General features: G+C 39.2%; 1 protein-coding gene across 2 annotated transcripts in view; it reads right to left on the reverse strand.

Annotated features, from left to right (window-relative positions):
• Nucleotides 1-7478: 7478 nt before the first annotated feature.
• Nucleotides 7479-21930, reverse strand: part of CPLANE1 (ciliogenesis and planar polarity effector complex subunit 1) — a 67203-nt gene continuing 52751 nt past the window's right edge. The window contains exons 28-35 of one of the 2 annotated variants that reach the window (XM_045566524.1): nt 20985-21015; nt 20349-20480; nt 16949-17114; nt 13225-13283; nt 12591-12758; nt 10472-10596; nt 9205-9383; nt 7479-7998 (exon numbers count right to left, since the gene is read on the reverse strand). In XM_045566524.1, the coding sequence (XP_045422480.1) occupies nt 7861-7998; nt 9205-9383; nt 10472-10596; nt 12591-12758; nt 13225-13283; nt 16949-17114; nt 20349-20480; nt 20985-21015 (998 nt within the window). In that variant the 3' untranslated portion in view covers nt 7479-7860. Of the gene's footprint in view, nt 7999-9204; nt 9384-10471; nt 10597-12590; nt 12759-13224; nt 13284-14406; nt 14444-16948; nt 17115-20348; nt 20481-20984; nt 21016-21930 lie in introns of those variants that run through there. The other variant, XR_006738670.1, reaches the window with a different exon arrangement.

Consider the following 21930-nt stretch of genomic DNA (forward strand, 5'->3'; position numbering starts at 1 on the left):
TACAGGCATGCGCCACCATGCCCGGCTAATTTTTTTCTATATATATGTTTTAGTTGATCAGATAATTTCTTTCTATTTTTAGTAGAGATGGGGTCTCGCTCTTGCTCAAGCTGGTCTCGAACTCCTGACCTCGAGCGATCCACCTGCCTCGCCCTCCCAGAGTGCTAGGATTACAGGCGTGAGCCACTGTGCTCGGCCAACTCAAAAAAATTTTTTTAATTTCTATCTTGATTTCATCATTGACCCAAAGATCATGCAGCATAAGGTTGTTTGATTTCTATGTATTTGTGTAGTTTTGAGAGTTCTTCTTGGAATTGATTTCTAGTATTCCACTGTGGTCTGAGAAGATACATGTATGATTTTGATTTTTTAAAACTTTGCTGAGATTTGTTTTGTGGCCTAATATATGGTTTATTTTTGGAAATGTTCCATGTGCTAATGAGCAGAATGTATATTCTGTAGTTTTGGGGTAGAATGTTCTATAAATGTCTGGTAGATCCATTTGTGCTAGAGTCCCATTTAGGAACAATGTTTTTTTGTTGATTTTCTGCCTCAGTCATCTGTCTAGCTCTATCAGTGGAGTGTTGAAATCCCCCACTATTACTGTGTTGCTGTTTATTTCATTTTTAAGGTCTATTTGTTTTTTTTTTTTTTGAGACAGAGTCTCACTTTGTTGCCCGGGCTAGAGTGAGTGCCGTGGCATCAGCCTAGCTCACAGCAACCTCAAACTCCTGGGCTTAAGTGATCCTACTGCCTCAGCCTCCCGAGTAGCTGGGACTATAGGCATGAGCCACCATGCCCGGCTAATTTTTTTTTTGTATATATATTTTTAGTTGGCCAGATAATTTCTTTCTATTTTTAGTAGAGACGGGGTCTCACTCTTGCTCAGGCTGGTCTCGAACTCCTGACCTCGAGTGATCCACCCGCCTCGGCCTCCCAGAGCTAGGATTACAGGCGTGAGCCACCAAGCCCGGCCTTTAAGGTCTATTTGTTACATGAATCTGGGAGCTCCAGAGTTAGGTACATATATATTTAATATAGTTATATCTTGTTGTTGAATTGATCCTTTTATTATTACATAATAACCATCTTTGTCCTTTTTTACTGTTGTTGACTTAAAGTCTGTTTTATCTGAAATAAGAATAGCTACCTCTGCCCATTTTTGGTTTCCATTTGTGTAGAATATTTTTTTCCACCCCTTTATCTTGAGTCTAGGTGACTGTGAGTTAAATGGCTTTCATAAAGACAGTAGATATTTGGGTTGTGTTTTCTGATCCATTCTATCAATCTATATTTTTTAAGTGGGGCATTTAAATTCAATGTTAATTTTGATGAGATACTATTCTGGTCATCATGTTGATTGTTACCTAGTTGCTTTGTATTCTCCCTTGTGTTACTGTTTTATAAAGAGCTGAGTTTTTACTTTTGATTGTTGTACACTGGTGAGCATCAGCTGTTCTTTTTGGTGTTTAGAGCACTTTTGAGCATTTCTTGTAGTGATAAATTGCCCTATTGTTTACTTGTCTGGGAAAGATTTTATTTCTCCTTCATTTATGAAACTTGATTTTGCAGGATACAAAATTCTTAGTTGACATTTATTCTGTTTAAGAAGAGTGGAGTTGGGACCCCAATCCCTTCTGGCTTACAAGGTTTCTGTTGAGAATTCTTTTGTTAATCTGATGGGTTTTACATTACTTGATGCTTTCATCTCACAGCTTGTAGGATTTTCTCCTTCACTTTGACTTTGTCCAGACTGATGAATATGTGCCTTGGTGATGTTCTATTTTCAGTGAATCTTACAGGAGTTCTCTTGTATCTGGATATCCAAATCTCTAGCAAGATCAGGAAAATTTTCCTTCATTATTCCTTCAAATAGGTTTTCCATGCTTTTTCCTTTTTCTTCTCCTTCAGGGATACCTATGATTCTTATGTTTGGGCATTTTATATAATCTCATATTTCTCAGAGATTTTACTAATTTCTCCTGATTCTTTTTTCTTTATTTTTGACTGACTGGATTAATTCAAAAGCCTTGTCTTCAACCTCTGAAATTCTTTCTTCTGCTTGGTTTAGTCTGTTGTTAAGACTTTCCACTGTATATTGAAATTCCTTAAATGACTCTTTCATTTCCAGAAGTTCTATTTTTTAAAAAAGTTATCTCTTTAGTGAATTTTTCATTCATGTCCCAAATAATAATAATTGTTATTATTATTTGGTTTCTTTATGTTAGTTTTCAACTTTCTCATTGATCCCATTGAGCTTATTTGCAATCCATATTTTGAATTCCGTATCTGACATTTCAAAAATTTCCTTTTGGTTGGAATCCATTGCTGGAAAGATACTTGATTTTTTGAGGGTGTGAAGAGAGCATGTTTTTTTAATATTGCCAGGGTTCTTATGCTGGTTCCTTCTCATCTGGAACATCTTCCCTCCACTTGAAACTGATTTGTTCTCCTCTGCTGCTCAGTGTAGAGAGGGAGAGGTATACTGCCTTTTGGCTTGTGCAGGCAGGTACCCACTGTGGTGTTGCTGACAGTTTGGGTCACTCTAAGACCCCTTTGAGAGTGTTCAGGTGCCAGGGCTTGTGGACTACGTTAGGTAATCCCCAGATCCCAGACCCCTGGATGGCATGGCTGAGCCCTGGGGTGAGCAGACCTAGACTGGGCTAGCAAACTTGCCCTCAAGCCTCCCTGAGTTTGTGCTGGCTGTGATATTGAAGGGCAGGGTGATCTCCTGCTCCTGAAGAATGCTCAGGCAGGAGAAGGGTAAATGTACTGTGAGCCTGGGACAAGAGGGGTGGACCCCTCTTGGTGTTATTAATAGGGATATGCATCTGTGAGATGCACATGCTGCTCATGCCTCTTTCTCTTGGCAGTGATACCAGTCTTTGTCCTCTGGGGGCACAAAAGTGCCCAGATTCCTAGCTCCCACCGTAACCCAGCGGCAGCAGAGATGGTGGGGGCAACTCATCCTCATGTATGCAGGGCTACTGGATTGGCCATGGGCTGTGGCTGAAATGCTCTGACCAGGGGAGGTGTGGTTGTGCCAGGGACTCAACTCCAGGGAGGATAGCCTGTAGCTCCCAGAAGAGACAGGCAGCTGAGGGAGGGGACTGCTAGCCCTGCCCTCCCTCAGGAGAGGCAGTAGCTTTAGTCCTTATGGAACACAAAAGCATTCACTATGGCTTTTTTTGAGGGAAGGACATTGTGCCCCAAGCACCGTGATATCCTGGGTGTGATAGGTGCTCTGTCAGAGGCAGGGAAGCCACTCCCATGTGCCCTGGCTTAATCTTCCCACGTGGAACCCTCACTGGTCCCAAGTAGAAAGCACCACGGCTGCCTCAGCAGGAGCTGGTGGGTGAGGGGAGAAGGACAAGGCCCCGAATGGTGGGGGCTCCTGGTCCCCTTTATTCTAAGGGGCCCTCTTGCATGTTGCACCCTCCTCTCAGCTAAAAGTGACCCACCCTGAATACCCAAGCTCTGGGAGATCCACAGTTCCCCTGAGACCCACCAGTCCCTTAAGGCTACCATGATCCAAGTGGGTGCTAGGGCAAATTGACTCTGGATCCAGCAATGTAGAGACCCAGGGGCTGAGATTCCTGCATGTGGAAAGCTGCAAAAACACTGCCTGTCCATGAAGGGAGAGAAATGAGCCACATCCTCCGTGCAGAACCGAGACATGGTGAGGTGAGTACTATTGGTGGTGTACACCCACCCTGCTCCCTTGCACTAGCCTAGAACTGGTTGTCCCACAGCTCATCTGCACCAAAAGCTCATGCTTGGGAGCAGAGGTGGCTATGTCTGCAGCATTAGGTGGTTGGAAGAGGGGAGGTCCCCATCTCCACATCCCTTCCTGGGCTGCCCAGCTTTGAACTTCCAAATGGCACCTTGGACCTGTGACTAGAGAGGGTGGGACCTCTTCCAGGCAAACAGTGTGGGGAAGATGCTGGATGGAGTGTCATCTGCTTGTGTCTGAGTCACATTGCAGCTTGTAGCAGGGCAGTGGGAATTGTCCTAAGAGTATATAGGACAGTTTGGGCTCCTCTGTCCCTCCTCAGCTCGGCAGGGTTGTGTCAGCCCAAATTCAGCCTTAGGGAAGGGCGCTGCCTGGCTTCAACTCCCTACTCTGGGCCTGTGGCTAGAGGGCAGTTCCCTTCTCAGGCAGGCTACACTGGCAGGAAACTGGGAAGTGCAGTTTGCTCAAAGGTTGGTCCCATAGCTCCTGGCTACAGGATGGTGGGTACCATCTCAGATGTGTGCTGGAAAGCCTGATTTCCCTGCCTCTCCCCAGCCAGGGGAGTGCTGCAGCCACATCAAACCCAAACTCAGCCTGAGGGTCTTCACCCAGTGCGTAACTCACAAAATGGCACCTTAGACCTGTGACCGGAAAGGCTGGGTTCCCACTCAGGCAGCCAGCATAGGATAGCAACTGTGGAAAATGCTGTCTGCTCACATCTCAATCAAATGCAGGTTAGTGGAGACCTTCCCAGGGGTGCATGGGAGCACCTGGGCTTCTCTATCTCTCCTCAAAGCCATGCAGTGGCTGCAGGCATGGCTATGGTTCCCTGGTATCTAGGTTCTCAGAGTGGTGCCCGGTTCAAGCTGCTCTAGGCTCAGATGCCCAGGGGATTCTGTGGGAGTTCCCTTTCTGGAACAATGTCTCTGTGCAGTCTCCAAGCAGCTCCCTATGTTAGGCCTGAGAACTACATGGGTCAGGAGGTTCTCTTGTAGCCATGACTATAAATGCTTGTCTCAGAGAGTAGAGCCCTGGGTTCTCTCTGTCCCTTACTGTTTCTCCACATCCAGGACCTTCTGGCTGTTAGCCAGCCAAGGCTGGGGCAAGTTGCCCTGAACCCTCTCCTTATCCACTTTTGGTGCTTCCTGTTGCTTCCCTGGTGAATACCAGCATTCTCTTCTAGACCATCTCTTCAAAATGTGAGCATCTGCTTCCTATTCTGGTTATTATCATAGAGGAGGCACATGCTACCCGCATCTAGTTACCCATCATTCTCTCATTCCTACATTTCTTCTTATCAGGCTTGATATTATCTTACTAAAGTCCATGTGAAAATCCCCTATGAGGTCTTGACCAAGGGCCAAGCTACTGGTGCACAGTGTAAGACTACATGCACCTTACCAGAAAGCATTTGCTACAAGTTTGAGAAAGAACAGAGATACTAGAAGTTGAGCAGTGCTAGGGGATTTTGGAGTCTTAGCCCAGCCAGAGTGGAGCACTAATACCTCATTAATAGTTGAGACATCCAGCTTAGACAACAGAAAGGCCCACTTTAGAATTAAGAACTGTGCCCTAGAGTAAGGTTTACAAAGCCATATATGACAAATGCTGAAATAAAAACGTGTCATATGTGGCTTTTATAATTCCTTCTATGCCTAGTTTGTTGAGGGTTTTTATCATGAAAGGGCACTATATTTTGTTGAATGCTTTTTCTGCATTTATTGAGATGATCATATAATCTGTGTTCTTCTGTTTATGTGGTGAATCATGTTTATTGATTTGCATATGTTGAACCATCTTTGAATCCCTGGGATGAAGCCCACTTGGTCATAGTGGATGATGATGATGATGATGATGATTTTGATGTGCTGTTGAATTTATTATTCTGGTATTTTGTTGAGGATTTTTGCATCTATATTCATGAGGGATATTGGTCTATAATTTTGTTGTGTCCTTTTCATGTTTTGGTATCAAGGTGGTAAGGGCTTCACAGAATGAGTTGGGGAGGATTCCCTCCTTCTTGATGCTATGAAATAATTTCTGTAGGATGGGTACCAGCTCTTCTTTGTAGGTCTGGTAGAATTCAGCTGCGAATCTATCTGGTCTGGAGCTTTTTGTTGTTGTTTTTGTTGGGAGACTTTTTATTACTGCTTTGATCTCATTGCTCATTATTGGTCTATTCAGGCATTCTATTTCTTCCTGATTGAGTCTTGGGAGGTTGGGTGTTTCCAGGAATTTGTCCACGTCCTGTATGTTTTCCAGTTTATATGCATAGAGATGTTCATAGTATTCATGGATGTTCTGTATATCTATGATATCAATTGTAATATCTCCTTTTTCATTTCTGATTGCACTTCTTTGGGTCCTTTCTCTTCTATTGCTGGTTAATGTAGCAAGAGGTATATCAATTTTGTCTGTCTTTGCAAAGAACCAAGTTTTTGTTTCATTGATCCTTTGTATTACTTTTCTTTCTGCGCTTCGTACAGAACCAGAGAAGACCCCATATAGCAAAAACAATCTTAAGCAAAAAGAACAAATTGGGAGGCATCAATTTACCAGACTTCAAGCTATGCTACAAGGCTATAGTAACTAAAACAGCATGGTACTGGCACAAGAATAGAGACATAAACCAAAGGAACAGAACTGAGAACCCAGATATAAAACCATCCTCATATAGCCATCTAATCTTTGACAAAGCAGACAAAAACATACACTGGGGGAAAGAATCCTTAATTCAATTAGTGGTGCTGGGAAAACTGGATAGCCACATGTAGAAGACTGAAATAGGATCCGTACCTTTCACCTCTCACAAAAATCAACTCATGGTGGATAACAGGCTTAAACCTAAGGTGTGAAACTATAAGAATTCTAGAAGAAAATGATGGGAAAACTCTTACAGACATTGACCGAGGCAAAGAATTTATGAACCCCCCCCAAAGGCAATCACAGCAACAACAAAAATAAATAAATGGGACCTGATCAAATTAAAAAGCTTCTGCACAGCCAAGGAAACTATCACGAGAGCAAACAGACAACCTACAGAATGGGAGAAAATATTTGCATGTTACACATCTGATAAAGGGCTGATAACTAGAATCTCTATAGAATTCAGGAACATCAGCAAAAAAAAATCAGACAACCATATCAAAAAGTGGGCAAAGGACATGAACAGAAACTTTTCAAAAGATAGACTAATGGCCAACAAACATGAAAAAATGCTCAACATCGTTAATCATCAGGGAAATGTAAATCAAAACCACAATGAAATATCACTTATCTCCAGTGAGAATGGCCTTAAATGTGGTATATGTATACCACGGAGTTCTACTAAGCCACAAAAAGCAATGGTGATATAGCACTTCTTGTATTATCCTGGATAGAGCTGAAGCCCATTCTGCTAAGTGAAGTATCACAAGAATGGAAAAACAAGCACCACATATACTTACCATCAAATTAGTATTAACTGATCAACACTTAAGTACACATATAGTAACAGCATTCATAGGGTGTCGGGCAGATGGGAGGGAGTGGAGGGGATGGGTATATACACACCTAATGGGTGTGGTGTGCACCATTTCCGGGATGGACATGCTTGAAGCTCTGACTCGGGTGGGGCAAAGGCAATATACGTAACCTAAACATCTGTACCCCCATAATCTGCTGAAATAAAAATAATTATTTTTAAAAAAAGGATTTTTTCCCTCCCAGGTGCACCCATATTGTTTCTCAAAACTCAAGAGAGTAGTAAAAGAGGTGGTGAGATACAAGGTTTTTATTGAAAGCAGTTTAAATATGTACAGTTGGCTTGAAAGGTAGTTATCACTTTTTAAATTATACCTAATGATAAGTCAAATGCAAAAACATATATACATCTATAATTAAATAAGCCTTTCCCCATGAAGACAGAGTTATTGAGAAATGTTTATTTTCCCTCTTAAAATGGCTAATCCAGGTAATAATATGGCTACAGGTGGTAAATTCCCATTGCTTCCTTCATTGCTTCTCTCTCTCTCTCAAAACCACAAATCTTTCAGAACCACATTACTGAGGTGCTGGCCTCTGCCTGGAAACAGAATGATATCCAGGTCTTACAGGTCTAGGGCACAGTGGACAGACAGGCTCTTGTCCTACACACTGGCCACCATGTCTTCAATGGCATTCCAGTCAAGCTTGCTGAGGATGCTGCCGGTGCTCTCAGAAATGCTGTCCATGCCACCCACCCCAAAAGGAGGCTCTGGCTCTTCCTCTTCAGTTGGTGACAAGTCCTATCAAATTAAAAAGACAGTAAGGACATGAACAGAAACTTTTCCAAAGAAGACAGAATAATGGCCATCAGACATATAAAAGCATGCTCAACATCTCTAACCATTAGGGAAATGCAAATCAAAATCACAATGAAATATCACCAGTGAGAATGGCCTTCATCAAAAAGTCCCAAAACAACAAATGCTGGTGAGGATGTGGAGAGATGGGAACACTCCTACACTGCTGGTGGGACTGCAAATTAGTACAACCTCTGTAGAAAATAATTTGGAGATACCTCAATGAGCTAAAAATAGAAATACCATTTGATCCAGCAATAGCACTACTAGGCATCTGCCCAAAAGAACAAAAGACATTCTATGATAAAGACATCTGCATTCGAATGTTTATGGCAGCACAATTCACTATGAGTGAATTTTATTAATCCATGAGTGGATTAATAAAATATGGTATACACATACAAGTGAGGTATCACAAGAATGGAAGAATAACCACCACATGTACTTGCCATCAAATTGGCACTAACTTATCAACACTAAGGTGCTCACATGGTAGTAATAGTCATTGGGGGTTGGGAGAGCGGGGGTGGGTAAACTCACAACTAATAGATGCGGTGAGTATTGAATGGGGGAAGGGCAGGCCTCTAATCCTGGCTTGGGTGAGGCAAAGTCATAAACATGTAACCAATATGTTTGTACCCCCATAATATCCTGAAATAGGGAAAAAATAAAAAAATTAAAAAATTAAAAAGATAGTCAGTTGTGGTCCTGGCCCCTATGAAAAAACAACTGGAACATGAACTAAGCTTTCCGAAGGTCCCAGAGTTGCCCATACACCAAAGGGCTGAAAGCTACGTGAAGGGAACCAGGGCTGTGGTTGCCGGGTACATCTGGATTGACAATGAGCTGAACATCACCTGACACAACTAGATGCTAGCACCAGATCTAAGGAGTGGACAGAATAGATTTTAATAATTATAGTACAATTAACTGTTCTTATGTTTTTGTTGTCTTTTTAGTTAAAAAGTCAAGGAGAATTCTGAAAGATAAACATTGGATAACGAAGCAAAAGGGGTAGATGCTTTGAATCACTATTTCAAACCGACCTAACAATCTTTCAGTATTTCTACATACCCCAAAAAACAAATAAAAGACACTGAAGAACACAGAGCAATCACTAGACAAATTAAAATCTGGAACAATGCTTACTTGTAGAAGGGAATTGTGACTCTCATGAAGAATCTTATGGATTTCTGAGGGCAACATCCAGGGACTCACCACAGTCTCCTCTCTCTCGTACTCTATACACACCTGCTTGGTTTGAGGTACAAGCCCAGCACGTCCATGTTTTTTTGTATGCTGCCAAGTTCGACATGGAGCATGAGAACCTTTCAAGGGATAAGAACAAAGCACACATTGGGACTGACTCATTCATTCATTTGTTAATTTACTGTGACTTTTGTCATCAAAGCAAGGCAATCACATTTTACCTAATATTTAAATCATAAAGTCTGGATGTAGTTCACTTTAGGGTTTTCTAACAATTCCTGTTCTGTCAGTGTGTGATGTGAAAATTGAATCTGGCCTTCTTTGGATTTGAAAAGTAATGGTAATTAATCTCTAGGACAAAAAAGTCTAGGGAGGAGAGGCCACAGATATAACGGAACTGTGGAGAAGTCTTGACTTCAAAGATGGGTGAACTCGGAGACCTAGGTTTTTCTTGCCTTTTATGGAAAATCTTGTGGAAACTTCCTAGGAGCAATGTTTTAGGCATCTTCAGGCTTACAATCTGCCTTTGGGCATGGGTGTCACAGGGTAAGTGTGGTGACAAGATATTATCACCCTCATAATAGCACCTATCTCACAAAGGTTGTAATTAAAGAGCTTAAATAGAACCTGGCACATAAATTAGTTGTTATACATTTTTAACTTCATGCATTTATATGTCAGCTATTATTATACATTTTTAATTTATAATCATTTTATAAATAACCATATTTTATTTTAGTAATCAAAACCCAAATATAGCAAAATTAACTAAAGAAAGGCTAGCAATAAATATATCTTTTCCACATATATGGAAAAAAATCTGTAAAGTGTAAAAACATGATGTTATTTCAATCTGAGCTTCTTAGTATTCTTCCGTGATATATCCATCCTGCAATCGATCAGAACTCGATTTGTACAAATATCTACATCTTTAGCCAGACATAAAAAAGACACAGACTCCTGAGTAAGTTATATCTAATTCACTGACTTCAAATTCTAAAGGTCATTAGGTTAAAAAGATTCCTAGGGCCTTTTTATTTCAAAGCAACACAAAATCCCAGTACAGCCAAGTCTTTACCAATCCCTTGTATTCTGTTGAAATAAAAATTCCTTTTTTACTAAGATTTATAGCTTTTACTAATGAAAACACAACTTTGAAGAAGGAATAGGTGCAAATCACCCAAGATAAAAAAGCTTTCAGTCTTACCACATGACCGAGGTGAGCCTTGAGGTTGCTCAAAAGGTTTTCCCTTACGGGTACAACTTGGTTTGGATATATATCTGACTTTTCTAGGTCGATTTAATGGACAGTTGTGACCATGTTGATTCTCTCTAAAATAGAAATTACATAAATTATTATATCCTTAGAATCTCATATCAGTGACACACTTTAATATTTTAAAAAGCTCAAATTAAGCTGGGCTTAGCGGTGCATACCTGTAGTCCCAGCTACTGGGGAGGCTGAGATGGGAGGATTGCTTGCTCCCAGGAGTTTGAGGCTGTAGTGTGCTATGACTGCATCTGAGATAGCCACTGTACTCCAGCCTGGACAACATAATGAGACCCTGTCTCTTAAAAAAAATGCCCATCCACAATGTGATACCACTTTACCCCAATTAGAATGGCCATTATTAAAAAATCAGAAAACCAAAATGTTGGTGTGGATGTTGTGAAAAAGAACCCTTAAACACTGTTGGTGGAATTGTAAATTATTACAACCTCTGTGGAAAAGAGCATGCAGATGCCTCAAAGACTAAAAGCAGATCTACCATTCGATCCAGCAATCCCACCACTGGGCATCTACCCAAAGGAAATGAAGCCATTTTACAAAAACAGACACTGCATCCGTATGTTTATCACAGCATAATTCACAATAGCAAAGATATGGAATCAACCTAAGTGCCCAACAGTGGATGAGTAGAGAGGGAAAACGTAGCGTGTGTGTACTCACATACACATACATACACACATATACACACATATATGGAGTACTACTCAGCCATAGAAAAGAATGAAATAATATCTTTTGCAGCAACTTGGATGGAACTGAAGACCATTATCCTAAATAAGTATCCCAGGAATGGAAAAGCAAACACCACATGCTCTCACTTATAAGTGGGAACTAGATGATGGGAATGCATGGTCATAAAATGGTGTCATGGACACTGGAAACGCAGGAGGAGGGTGAGGGATAAAAATTTACATTTCGGGTACAATGTACACTATTCTCTTGATGGGTACACTAAAAGCCCTGACTTCAACATGATACAATTCATCCATGTAACAAAAAAACATTTAATCTATTGAAATAAAAAAATAGCCCAAATTATAGCCCAGATTAATACGTTCACTTGACACTGCTTATTCAGTACCTCAGTGATACATTTAATGTATCAATCCTCAATAAATTATTCTATTTCATACCTCAAATCTCATTTTTTCCCACACGGATTGTTTGTGGTTATCTCTCTACCCATTTTGAATTATCCATATATTTGTCAGTCTTTTATGTATTTAATTCCCTGCTTTGTTCTAGAAAAGACTTAAGGGGAATCTCTGGTATTTTAAGCAAACTCAAAATTACACATACAAGTAATCTGATTACTTCTTGGTTTATGTTGGTAGCATTTCCTCCAGACTCTTAAATTATATGATTATAATTCTAACCACTTATTTTGTCAAAGGTGGTAATTTTTAACAACACTCTACTGCCAACTCATGTTCACCTTATGGATTACCAACAGATACAATTTTGCATGTTTGTTTGCCATATATAAGAGTTTTATTCTTGGGCACATTTCTTCAGCATTCTATGTTTCATTAATTCTTGCCTAATGAACTCACATCCAAGTCCTCTGCAGGTGATGGAGGTGAAATACATAATAATATCTACAAGGGAATGGGTGTAACTGGGCAGGGGAGGGGCAGGAGAAGGAGAAGTGATGGGGACTTGGCTGTTTCTGCAAGAGTGACTATGCCAAGTAGAGAAACAAGGAGAGCAGTTACAAGGCAAATTCCAGAAGCAAATGTTAATCAAACACTAAGGCAAAGGAAACAGGACTGAACAGATATTAAGAAATTTTGTATTTCAGGTATACTGAAGTGCTTTGCTAGCTTAGTTAGAAATTTAGTATTATTTTTGCCATTTTCCTTGGTGATTCTATCGACAAATACAGACCTAATTATGGGGCTATTTTTTCTTCACTTTATCATCATAATTCTAAGCAGGGTAGATGCAAATACACTGAACTTGGGTCACAAATGTACTGTGTTTCTTATTAGGCCTGACGTGATTTTGCCAAGTGATATGCAAGCCCTTGCCTTACCCTCTTGGAGAAGGGCAGTGTTGCCGTCTGGATGGTTGAGTAGTGCTGGGTTTGTTAGGCAATGGTTTCGGTGCAACTGTTGGTAGTTGTACTGATTCAGACAACAGCTCATTCATCAGACCATATGCTTGCGAGATTCGACGACTATAGTTTTCAGAGAGCAGCAATCTTTAGACAAAGAATTAAACATTATTTACTAAAAGAGTCACTTTCAGCTTATATATCTAGAGGGAACATGGTGTTTCAACCAAGACCACCTAGAATTTGCTTTTTTCCATGCTTTTCAAATTCTTCTGTTCATCAGATTTCTGAAAACAATTAGGTGGTATTATTAAAGGTACTTGTAGTTCTAGCCTTCAGAGTATTTCCCAAATGCATGTACATACCTGGGTTAGGAAAGGGAGGAGAACAGCAGAAATAAAAATCATAAAAATTGAATGAAACAAATAATATTTGAAAGCAAATTCGTAAAAAGCTAGTGAGTCTCATTATTTTCCTTGTAGTGGTATCTCCCATAATTTTCTGTTTATCAACAAAAAAGAGACTATTGTGAAAAACAGAATTCTTAAGGCTTTATTTATACCTAGGATAAGCAAGCTAGCAAGAATGCTCAGGGTATAGCTACCAAACTCACCTGTCTTTTTCATGCTTCCTCTTTTGTCTCAGTCTGATTTCCCTTGAAGTCATGTAAAACTGCAAAAGAAACATCCAGTTAATTCATTATTGTTCAGCACAAATAATTAAACCATTAGACATAATTCTGCCATTTATTATAGAAAGCAGTACAAAATACTGTCATATTTGATGAAGCTTTCCACCCTAGCACAAAACATGAATATATTAAATTAAGCATCATGCAATTAAACTAAAATCCAATTTAATAAATGGAATGCAAAATCTATAAAGTGTCCCAAAAGTCTCCATACAAAGGAAAAATTTTGTAATGAATGAATATTTTGTAAATAAAGGTACATTTAGCTACAATTTCCCATTTTCCCTATGTATGGTGACTTTTGGGACACCCTGTATTTTACTAGTTGAATTAATATATTTTCTCAAAGGGGGGAACCTTATTAGCTTTGCTTAAAATGGAAAGCAGGAACATGTTAGGGATGAAAACACCTATATTCTGTATTTAATCTTGTGATTAATCTCACCAAGAGCTTTGTTAATAAAGCAGAAATGAGTCATCGGCATTTACAATCATCATTATGATGTTTTAAAATGTTCACCCAAAACCTACTGCAGTGAGTTCATTGTGACTTGTAAACTCTTCAGAATTTATGCACCAGAAGGCAAACAACAAATGACACACATTCCAAAACATTACGAACTATTATCATGAGTTACATGTGAGATTAAATCTTTTCATACATGATTATGTATATAAAAATTGGCACACAGAAGTAAATTTACTTTCTCAAGATCCTATAAAGTAGAAGTAACAAATTAAAGCTCTTGTTGATTTATGATAGAAATTCAAATGAAATTTTTAATTACATTAACCAGTCACTGATCCCATCTCTTTACCCAAATAGATGTTAAAAATAAAGAAACAAGTGTTTGCAATCTTGAATAAGATGTCACAAAGTCTATGAACCAAGGAGTCCTTATCCCTTACACCCTCAGAGTTAATTTATTCTAAATCTGCATACAGGATAACCATCCTGGGTATTTACGTCCTTGGCAGGGAAGGCGATGTCTGAACCCGTTCTTCACAGGAAGGGGAACATACACACACACACACACACACACACACACACACACACACACACACACACACACACACACGCACTTTAAGATTCTAGTCACGTACCTCAGTGTCCTTGAGGATCACTACCAGGTCTCCACAGCTATCAAGAAAATGCTATATTAATACCAATATGCTCTTTTCAGAGGCAGGTAAGTAAATTACACACTTTAATAGTTCATCTACTTTTGTACTACCTGGTGTTTAAATGGGACAGCCTTATCTGGAACATGACTTAAAGAATTTGTTCTCCTAATGATGCTGAAAAAATGAAGTTCTATTATATTAACATTTTATTTTACTTCTGATTACAAAGTAAAACTGTAATCTAAATGTATTTTCATAGTATTATAACTATCAAAGTAAGACTGCCTTGTTTCACTGTTTGAAGAAAACTGCTCTTGACCTAGCCATGGTGATGTCTATATTCAGGGTTAAGTAAATATATGGTTAAAAAAAAAAATTACACACAGACAGAAGTGCCCCTGTTCTGTTGGTACATGATTAGACCATAGTTTTTTTTTTTTTTTCCCTGTATTCTTTGTAAAGTTACAGATAGAAAACTGAGTTTTTTTTTTTTTTTTTTTTTTTTTTTTTTTTTTTTGAGACAGAGTCTCACTCTGTTGCCCAGGCTAGAGTGAGTGCCGTGGCATCAGCCTAGCTCACAGCAACCTCAAACTCCTGGGCTTAAGCGATCCTCCTGCCTCAGCCTCCCGAGTAGCTGGGACTACAGGCATGCGCCACCATGCCCGGCTAATTTTTTCTATATATATTTTTTTAGTTGGCCAGATAATTTCTTTCTATTTTTAGTAGAGACGGGGTCTCACTCTTGCTCAGGCTGGTCTCGAACTCCTGACCTTGAGCGATCCACCCGCCTCGGCCTCCCAGAGTGCTAGGATTACAGGTGTGAGCCACCACGCCCGGCCAGAAAACTGAGTTTTAAAAATGGCTTTAATACACAGTTATTTCAACTGCCACTGGCTCTTAATGAAAATTAAAGGAACAGTTCCAATTGGTCACCCAGTCACTCAATCTCCTCATTTTCTTAAAATGCTAAAGCCATAATTAGCCTGGGGGAGAAAAAACTATTTATGATAGTTCAAGAGAACATGGTTCACTTCTCATCAACCAAATACAAAATCCTGATACATTTTAAGGTAATTTCTTAACTTTTCCTGACTTAAACTGATGACTTTTCTATTTGCCAAATGAGAAACACATCCAAATTATTAGGTCATTAAGTATGAAATGTCCAATTTCTGTAAGTGCTAAGTTTGACAGTTGCTATCTCTGACATTTTCATTTTGACACTTCTTGTTTTATTTTTATTGTGAAGGTACATCCTCATTATTTCAAACCCATGGTTTCTGGCTTGTGATTATCTTTCAATTTTTTTTTTTAGATCAACTTTTGTGAAACCATGGATAAGTCAAAAATTCATGTTATTTTTGAATATGAGTTCCATTGTGGAACCAATGCTGCACAGACAGCTCAAAATATCACTGAAGTGTTTGGGAAGGATGTGGCTAATGAACACATAGTATGTGGATGGTTCTAGAAGTTCCGTTCTGGTGATTTTAATCTTGAAAATGAGGCACGTGGGCAACTGGGACCCAGGTGGATAATGATGAGCTGAAAGCTGTAATAGAAGCGAATCCATCTCAACCTATGCATGAATTAGCAGCAAGGTTTCACTATTCCAACAATATTGGACCACTACAACAAATCAGCAAGGTAAAGAAGCTGGATAGATGGGTACCTTTATGACTTAAATGACTGTCAGAAGAGAAATTATCTCAGTGCTTGCCTTTCTTTGCTGTCATGACATAAAGGCATACCATTTCTACACTGTATTGTTACATATGATGAAAAATGGATTCTTCCTGACAATTGCAAGTGTTTGGCACAATGGTTGGATAAAGATGAAGTGCTGGAACACAGTACAAAACCAAATATTCATCAAAAAAAGCTAATGGTGTCTGTTTGGTTGTCCAGCACTGGTATTCTCTACTACAGATTCATGAAACCTGGTTGGTCGATTACAACAGATGTCTACTGCAACCAACTGGATGAAATGATGAGGATGCTTGAGATTAAGCAGCTGAGACTGCACAACAGAGATAGGCCAATCCTCTTGCAAGACCACATGTTGCAAACAAACAAACAAACAAACAAACAAACACTGCTCAGACTACAGAGACTGCCCTTGGAAACTCTCTGTCATTCACCATATTCACCAGACCTTGCACCAACTGACTACCACCTTTTGCAGGCTTTGGACCACTTCTTGAAAGGAAAAATATTCAATTCTCAACAGGCTATGGAAAACGCTTTTCGTGATTTTATCACCACTTGCTCTCCAGGCTTCTTTGCTGCTGGCATAAACAAACTGCTATTAGGATGGCAAATCTGTGTCCATTAGTTTAGGCTCATACTTTGATTAATTGTACTGCTTCTTGTTTGAGATATAATAAATTACACTTTTCATTCGAAATCAGACATTTCATGTTTAATGAACTAATATGTTAATCCTTTTCTCAAATATTTGCCAGGAAAAAACTACACATATTCTGTGATAATTCCATTACCCTTGATACTGCAGACTTACTGGATTGCTTCTAGGGCAGAAAGGATTATGTTCTTGCCCTCTCTTTTCTGCCAGCTGCTTTAGATACTCTGCCATTCTTTCTTTTTGTTTTCTTTTCATCCAGACTTGAATCTCTCTTCTCTCCTTCTCAGTTCTTTGTGGATGTCTGCCAGAAGAATGCTGAATTCTGGGAAATTTAACAAGCAAGGAATCATGTGCCTTTAAATTTGTTATGCAGGTAAGAAATATCATGACTAATACTATTCCTTTGGAAAGATTTTGCCCCATCTTGAAAAGTAGTACACACTTATGATCTCTAATCAACTCACCCCAATCTGTCCTTGAAATCTGCTGAAAATGGTCTCAAAGTTCACCAACAACTTCTTTATAACATTTGCTTTAAACCTACAGTCCCCAACCCCCAGGCCACGGACTGTTAGGAACCCGGCTGCACAGCAGGAGGTGAGCAGCAGGCAAGCAAGTGAAGCTTCATCTGTATTTACAGCCGCTCCCCATCACTCGCATCAACACGTAAGCTCCGCCTCCTGTCAAATCAGCAGCGGCATTAGAATCTCACAGGAGCCAGAGCCCTACTGTAAACTCCATGTGGAGGATCTAGGTTGCAGCTCCTTATGAGAATCTAATGCCTGATGATCTGAGGTGGAGCTGAGGTGGTGATGCTAGCGCTGGGGAGCAGCTGCCAATACAGATTATCACTAGCAGAGAGGTTTGACTGCACAATAAATGTAAGAAACTTGAATCCTCCTGAAACCATCCCCCCAATCCCACCTCCGGTCTGTGGAAAAATTGTTTTCCATGAAACCAGTCCCTGGTGCCAAAAAGGTTGAGGACTGCTGCTTTAAATTCTTTCCCCCTTTTCTTTTAACTCTATCTTACCTGGGTCTTTTTCTAATTCTCAAAACACTATGTAGCTTCCTACATTGTCTCCTTTCTTTTCTCCTCACCACCTCAATATTAATGTCTTAAAGGTTCCATTTTAGACTTCTTTAATGTATTCCCTGAGCTATCTCAGTAATTTTCAAGACTTAGAATACAGAGATGACTGCAACTGCTGCCCTTCTGGATCTAGCCCCACGTTTAGGCCCATGCCATACTTCCCGTGCTCTGGCCCAAGTTAGTGACTAAGCAAGGCAGGGACACTGCATAGGCCCATTCCTACAAGATACAGGTGATACACTGGGTGATTTTGGCTTAAGGTCTTACACTGACCTGGCTGAAATATCTTAGAAGTATGCACCACACTGTGTCTCCCAACCCTCTTCCTTTCCCTCTCTCTGTCACAGAGAGGCCTCAGACCAACATTGTGGTCTGATGCTTCTCCTCCCTTCTTCTGTTTTTTTTTCTTATTCCCCTCACAGGCACATCCTCTACCCTCTGATCCCATCTTGGCTTCTGCTTCTTGGAGGATCCAAACTAATGCAAGTGATACTAGGAGTGGTCTGAGAAAACTGGTGGTGCAAGATGGGGGTTTGGGGCAGATGCATCACCCAGTGTGTGAAGATGCTATCCTGCCTGGAAGATGGGTCACAAATACAAACAATGTGGCTTATTCTGAACACCTGCTTTCCTTCTGGAAGTCTGGAATCTTGGTACATGTCAGGCAACACCCCCTAGTAAAACCCTATGCACTGAGTCTCTAATGAGCTTGCCTGGTAGACAACATTTCACACATGCTGTCACAACTTCTTGCTGCAGTTATTAAGTGTGTCCTGTGTGATTCCACTGGGAAAGGACTCTGGGGAGCTTCTGCCTGATTTCCCCTGGAATTTACCCCATGTACCTTTTTCCTTTGCTGATATTGCTTTGAACCTTTTTGCAGTGATAAATTCTAGCCATCAACATGACTATATGCCGAGTTCTCTTAGTCCTCCTAGTGAACCACTGAACCTGGGGGTGATCTCAGGGACCCCAGCACGGGATGAGACCCGCATCAGCATTGCAGTCTGACAGCTGCAATGTCACTTTGTATGGCATCCTCCCCTCCTCCCCTCCAATTTATTTGCCTTTTCTCCAAATAAATCTCTTGCTCGTCAAAATCCTATGTGCTTCTCAGAGGACTTAAAACTAATGTACCAATGAATATTATCAACAAAACGTTCTCCTGGCACCTTATACCTAAAACTGCATTCTCTATCTTGCTAAAGAAATCATTATCAACTCGGTCATCCAAGTAGAAAAGCTGTCATTCTCACCTCCTGACAGCCTCACACCTACTGCACTATACTTTCCATTCTAATTCACCTCATCCCTAGACTACTGAAGCAAGACTTCTAATTGGCTATTTCCCGTGAAAGTCCTTTGCTGACTCCCGCACTGCTCACAGAAAGACTGAGCTCAGTGAGAGCCTCTGGTCCCCACCCCCAGTTCACCCCACTCTCCCCCCTCCAGTGCACAAACTCTAGCCGTATCTAATCCTTGTACTTGACTGCCAATCACATCTTTGTGTATTGTCTTCTCTCTGCCTAGAACACCTTTTCTCCCAGCTATCAGCCACATGAATTCTCTTGATCCTTTGAGATATGGTTCAAATTCAGAACTAGTGTAGCTGCCTTCTTTGGCTGATTCTATTCCTCTGAGCTCCCATAGCAATGATATAACTTGGTCTTACAGCTCTATCTCCAAGAGCAGAAACCATATTTAATTTTTATTCCAATTCTTGACATTTAATGGACTTTTGTTGATAACATGATCATTAACAAACAACTGAAGGTAACTAAGTGTGTTAGCTTAGGAAGTCAGAGTTTACATGGTCTTGATACAAGGTCATATATAATATAACAGATAAATTCTACTAATTAAATAGAAATAGTATTTTTTTCTTTTTTTGGGGGGGGGACGCTATTTCCTGCTAACAGTTTTGTAAGTTTGAGTATACACTGCATTTTCACTGAGGTAGTAAGTGGAATTGAACTAGGAAATAAAGAAGTACAGCTGCTATTCATAAGGCTGATTATTTAAATAAGCAAGCCAAGAGTGTATGTGTCGTGGGGAAGCATCAGTATGAGAGTCAGCCTTCGTTCTATCAGGAACCAGTTCCTGACACAGAGAAGATTGTAAGGAAACATTTTAACCTAATGTTCCAAGGAAAAGCTATTGAAATGTGTTCTAAGGGTTAATATTTAGGGTAAAGTGCCAGGAACTACCTTATTAATTACTTCTAATAAGAGATGGGACTAAAGGTATGTTGTACTTAGAGTGAAGACACCTTGAGAAAACTCACAGGATACAGATATATACTATACTTGTTGGGGGAGAGGGGGAAATGACACATACACATCACAAAATGTATTTAGGCAGAAAAAAAATCTATTTTAAGCTTCAAATTTGTTCCATAAAAATCACATCAAAATATGGCCAATTTTGAACATTCTTGAACCATAAATATTTTAAATGGCATTACCTGGAGATATTCCTAGCTTGTTGTTCTGTTAAGCCAAGCTCCTCACTGGAAATTCCATCTTTACTTATAAGGTCATCAATAATGTCTGCAATATCAGTCAATCCAGTCATCTGGAGTGGATCTTCTGAAACGCTTCATTTGTAAATGTAATTTGAGAAATATAAATCAGTATCTACAACTTAATTACATTAAGTAAAAATGAACATGTAACAAATGAATACCAGATAATAAACATACATCTGCTGTTCCTTCTATTTCTGTAATCCTAGTAACTCTCAGTGGAAAAACCTAACCACCGATAATTAATGACTTAGTAGGTTCTCTTAAAAAAGCAAATATAAGGGCCAGGAGAAAGCCTCTACAGGTCCTGCCTGCTGAAATTTAATACATATTTAGTAAAAGATAATGTAACAAATATAGCCTATTGTATTTTAATTACCCATACTAAACAGTAAGGGCTATACTAATCCTCAGTTTCTTAAAACATCCTATGCCCAATGGGAACTTACTGTATTCCTTTACACCATGAAAAGATGTATAGTGTAAAAGTTCACACACACGTGAACAACAAAATTTCCAGAACACATACTTATACCCAACTTTAAGTAAAACTGTAAATTTACTCAAGATATTTACCTCTCAAATAATTCATCACTGTTATTCATACCTTTAAAAAAGAAACATTATTATTAATAAAAACTTCAAGTCATTTTTTTTACTTTCAATTATTGACCTGACTTAGAAATTATATAACCAGAAATTAAATATTTTTAAACCTCCAAATTGGTTTAAAGATACACATGTACAGCATATTTGTCTTCCTCTTGAATATGCTATTTGGTAGTAAATATTGTCTACATTTTAAGATAATTATATTTCTAGCTCAAGTATTCTGTATAATATCCTTCAGAAGGTACAACTCTGCTTAGCACACTGTTTAGAGTACTAGAATGCAATTAACTTCATATAAAAACAAAACAAAAAACTTCTGGTGATCTAAAGCAATACATTTTGGAAAATATCTAATTTAAATCCAAGAACCCATTTACTTGTAAGATTATAACCCAAAGAATGATTTTAAAGCTTTGTTCAGTATTAACTACATGTCTTCAAAGCAAAACACTTACTCTATTCAATCTTCTATATGTTTAACTCTAAAAGAGAATTGGATTAATATAGGGAATAGTGTCATCTATTCTTGAAAAAAAATTCCTCAAAATTTTATTAGGCCCAACCTGCCCCTACGACTTATACATACACATATTTTTAATATGAAATAATTTTGGTTTCTTGAAAACATATTGTACTGTTTATTAACTTCCAAATCAAGGATTTTATCTTTGTCTTCAGAGTCTGGGAATTTGTGAGTTCTTAATAGCAATTAATGAACTTTAACTAAGAGGGAAATACTTTACATAAACCTAAGATTATAGCAATAATAATAATAATACTATTACTAGTATTAGTAATAATACTACCTCTTAGAGCTTTTGCTCAGGAGAAAAAGGTAACATATACTTTCAAAAGAGAAGAATACTTTCTACCAGTGTTGGCCTATTCCTGAAAAAGACATGAAGGGATT

Source organism: Lemur catta, chromosome 12 (genome assembly GCF_020740605.2).
Source record: "Lemur catta isolate mLemCat1 chromosome 12, mLemCat1.pri, whole genome shotgun sequence".
NCBI lineage: Eukaryota > Metazoa > Chordata > Mammalia > Primates > Lemuridae > Lemur > Lemur catta.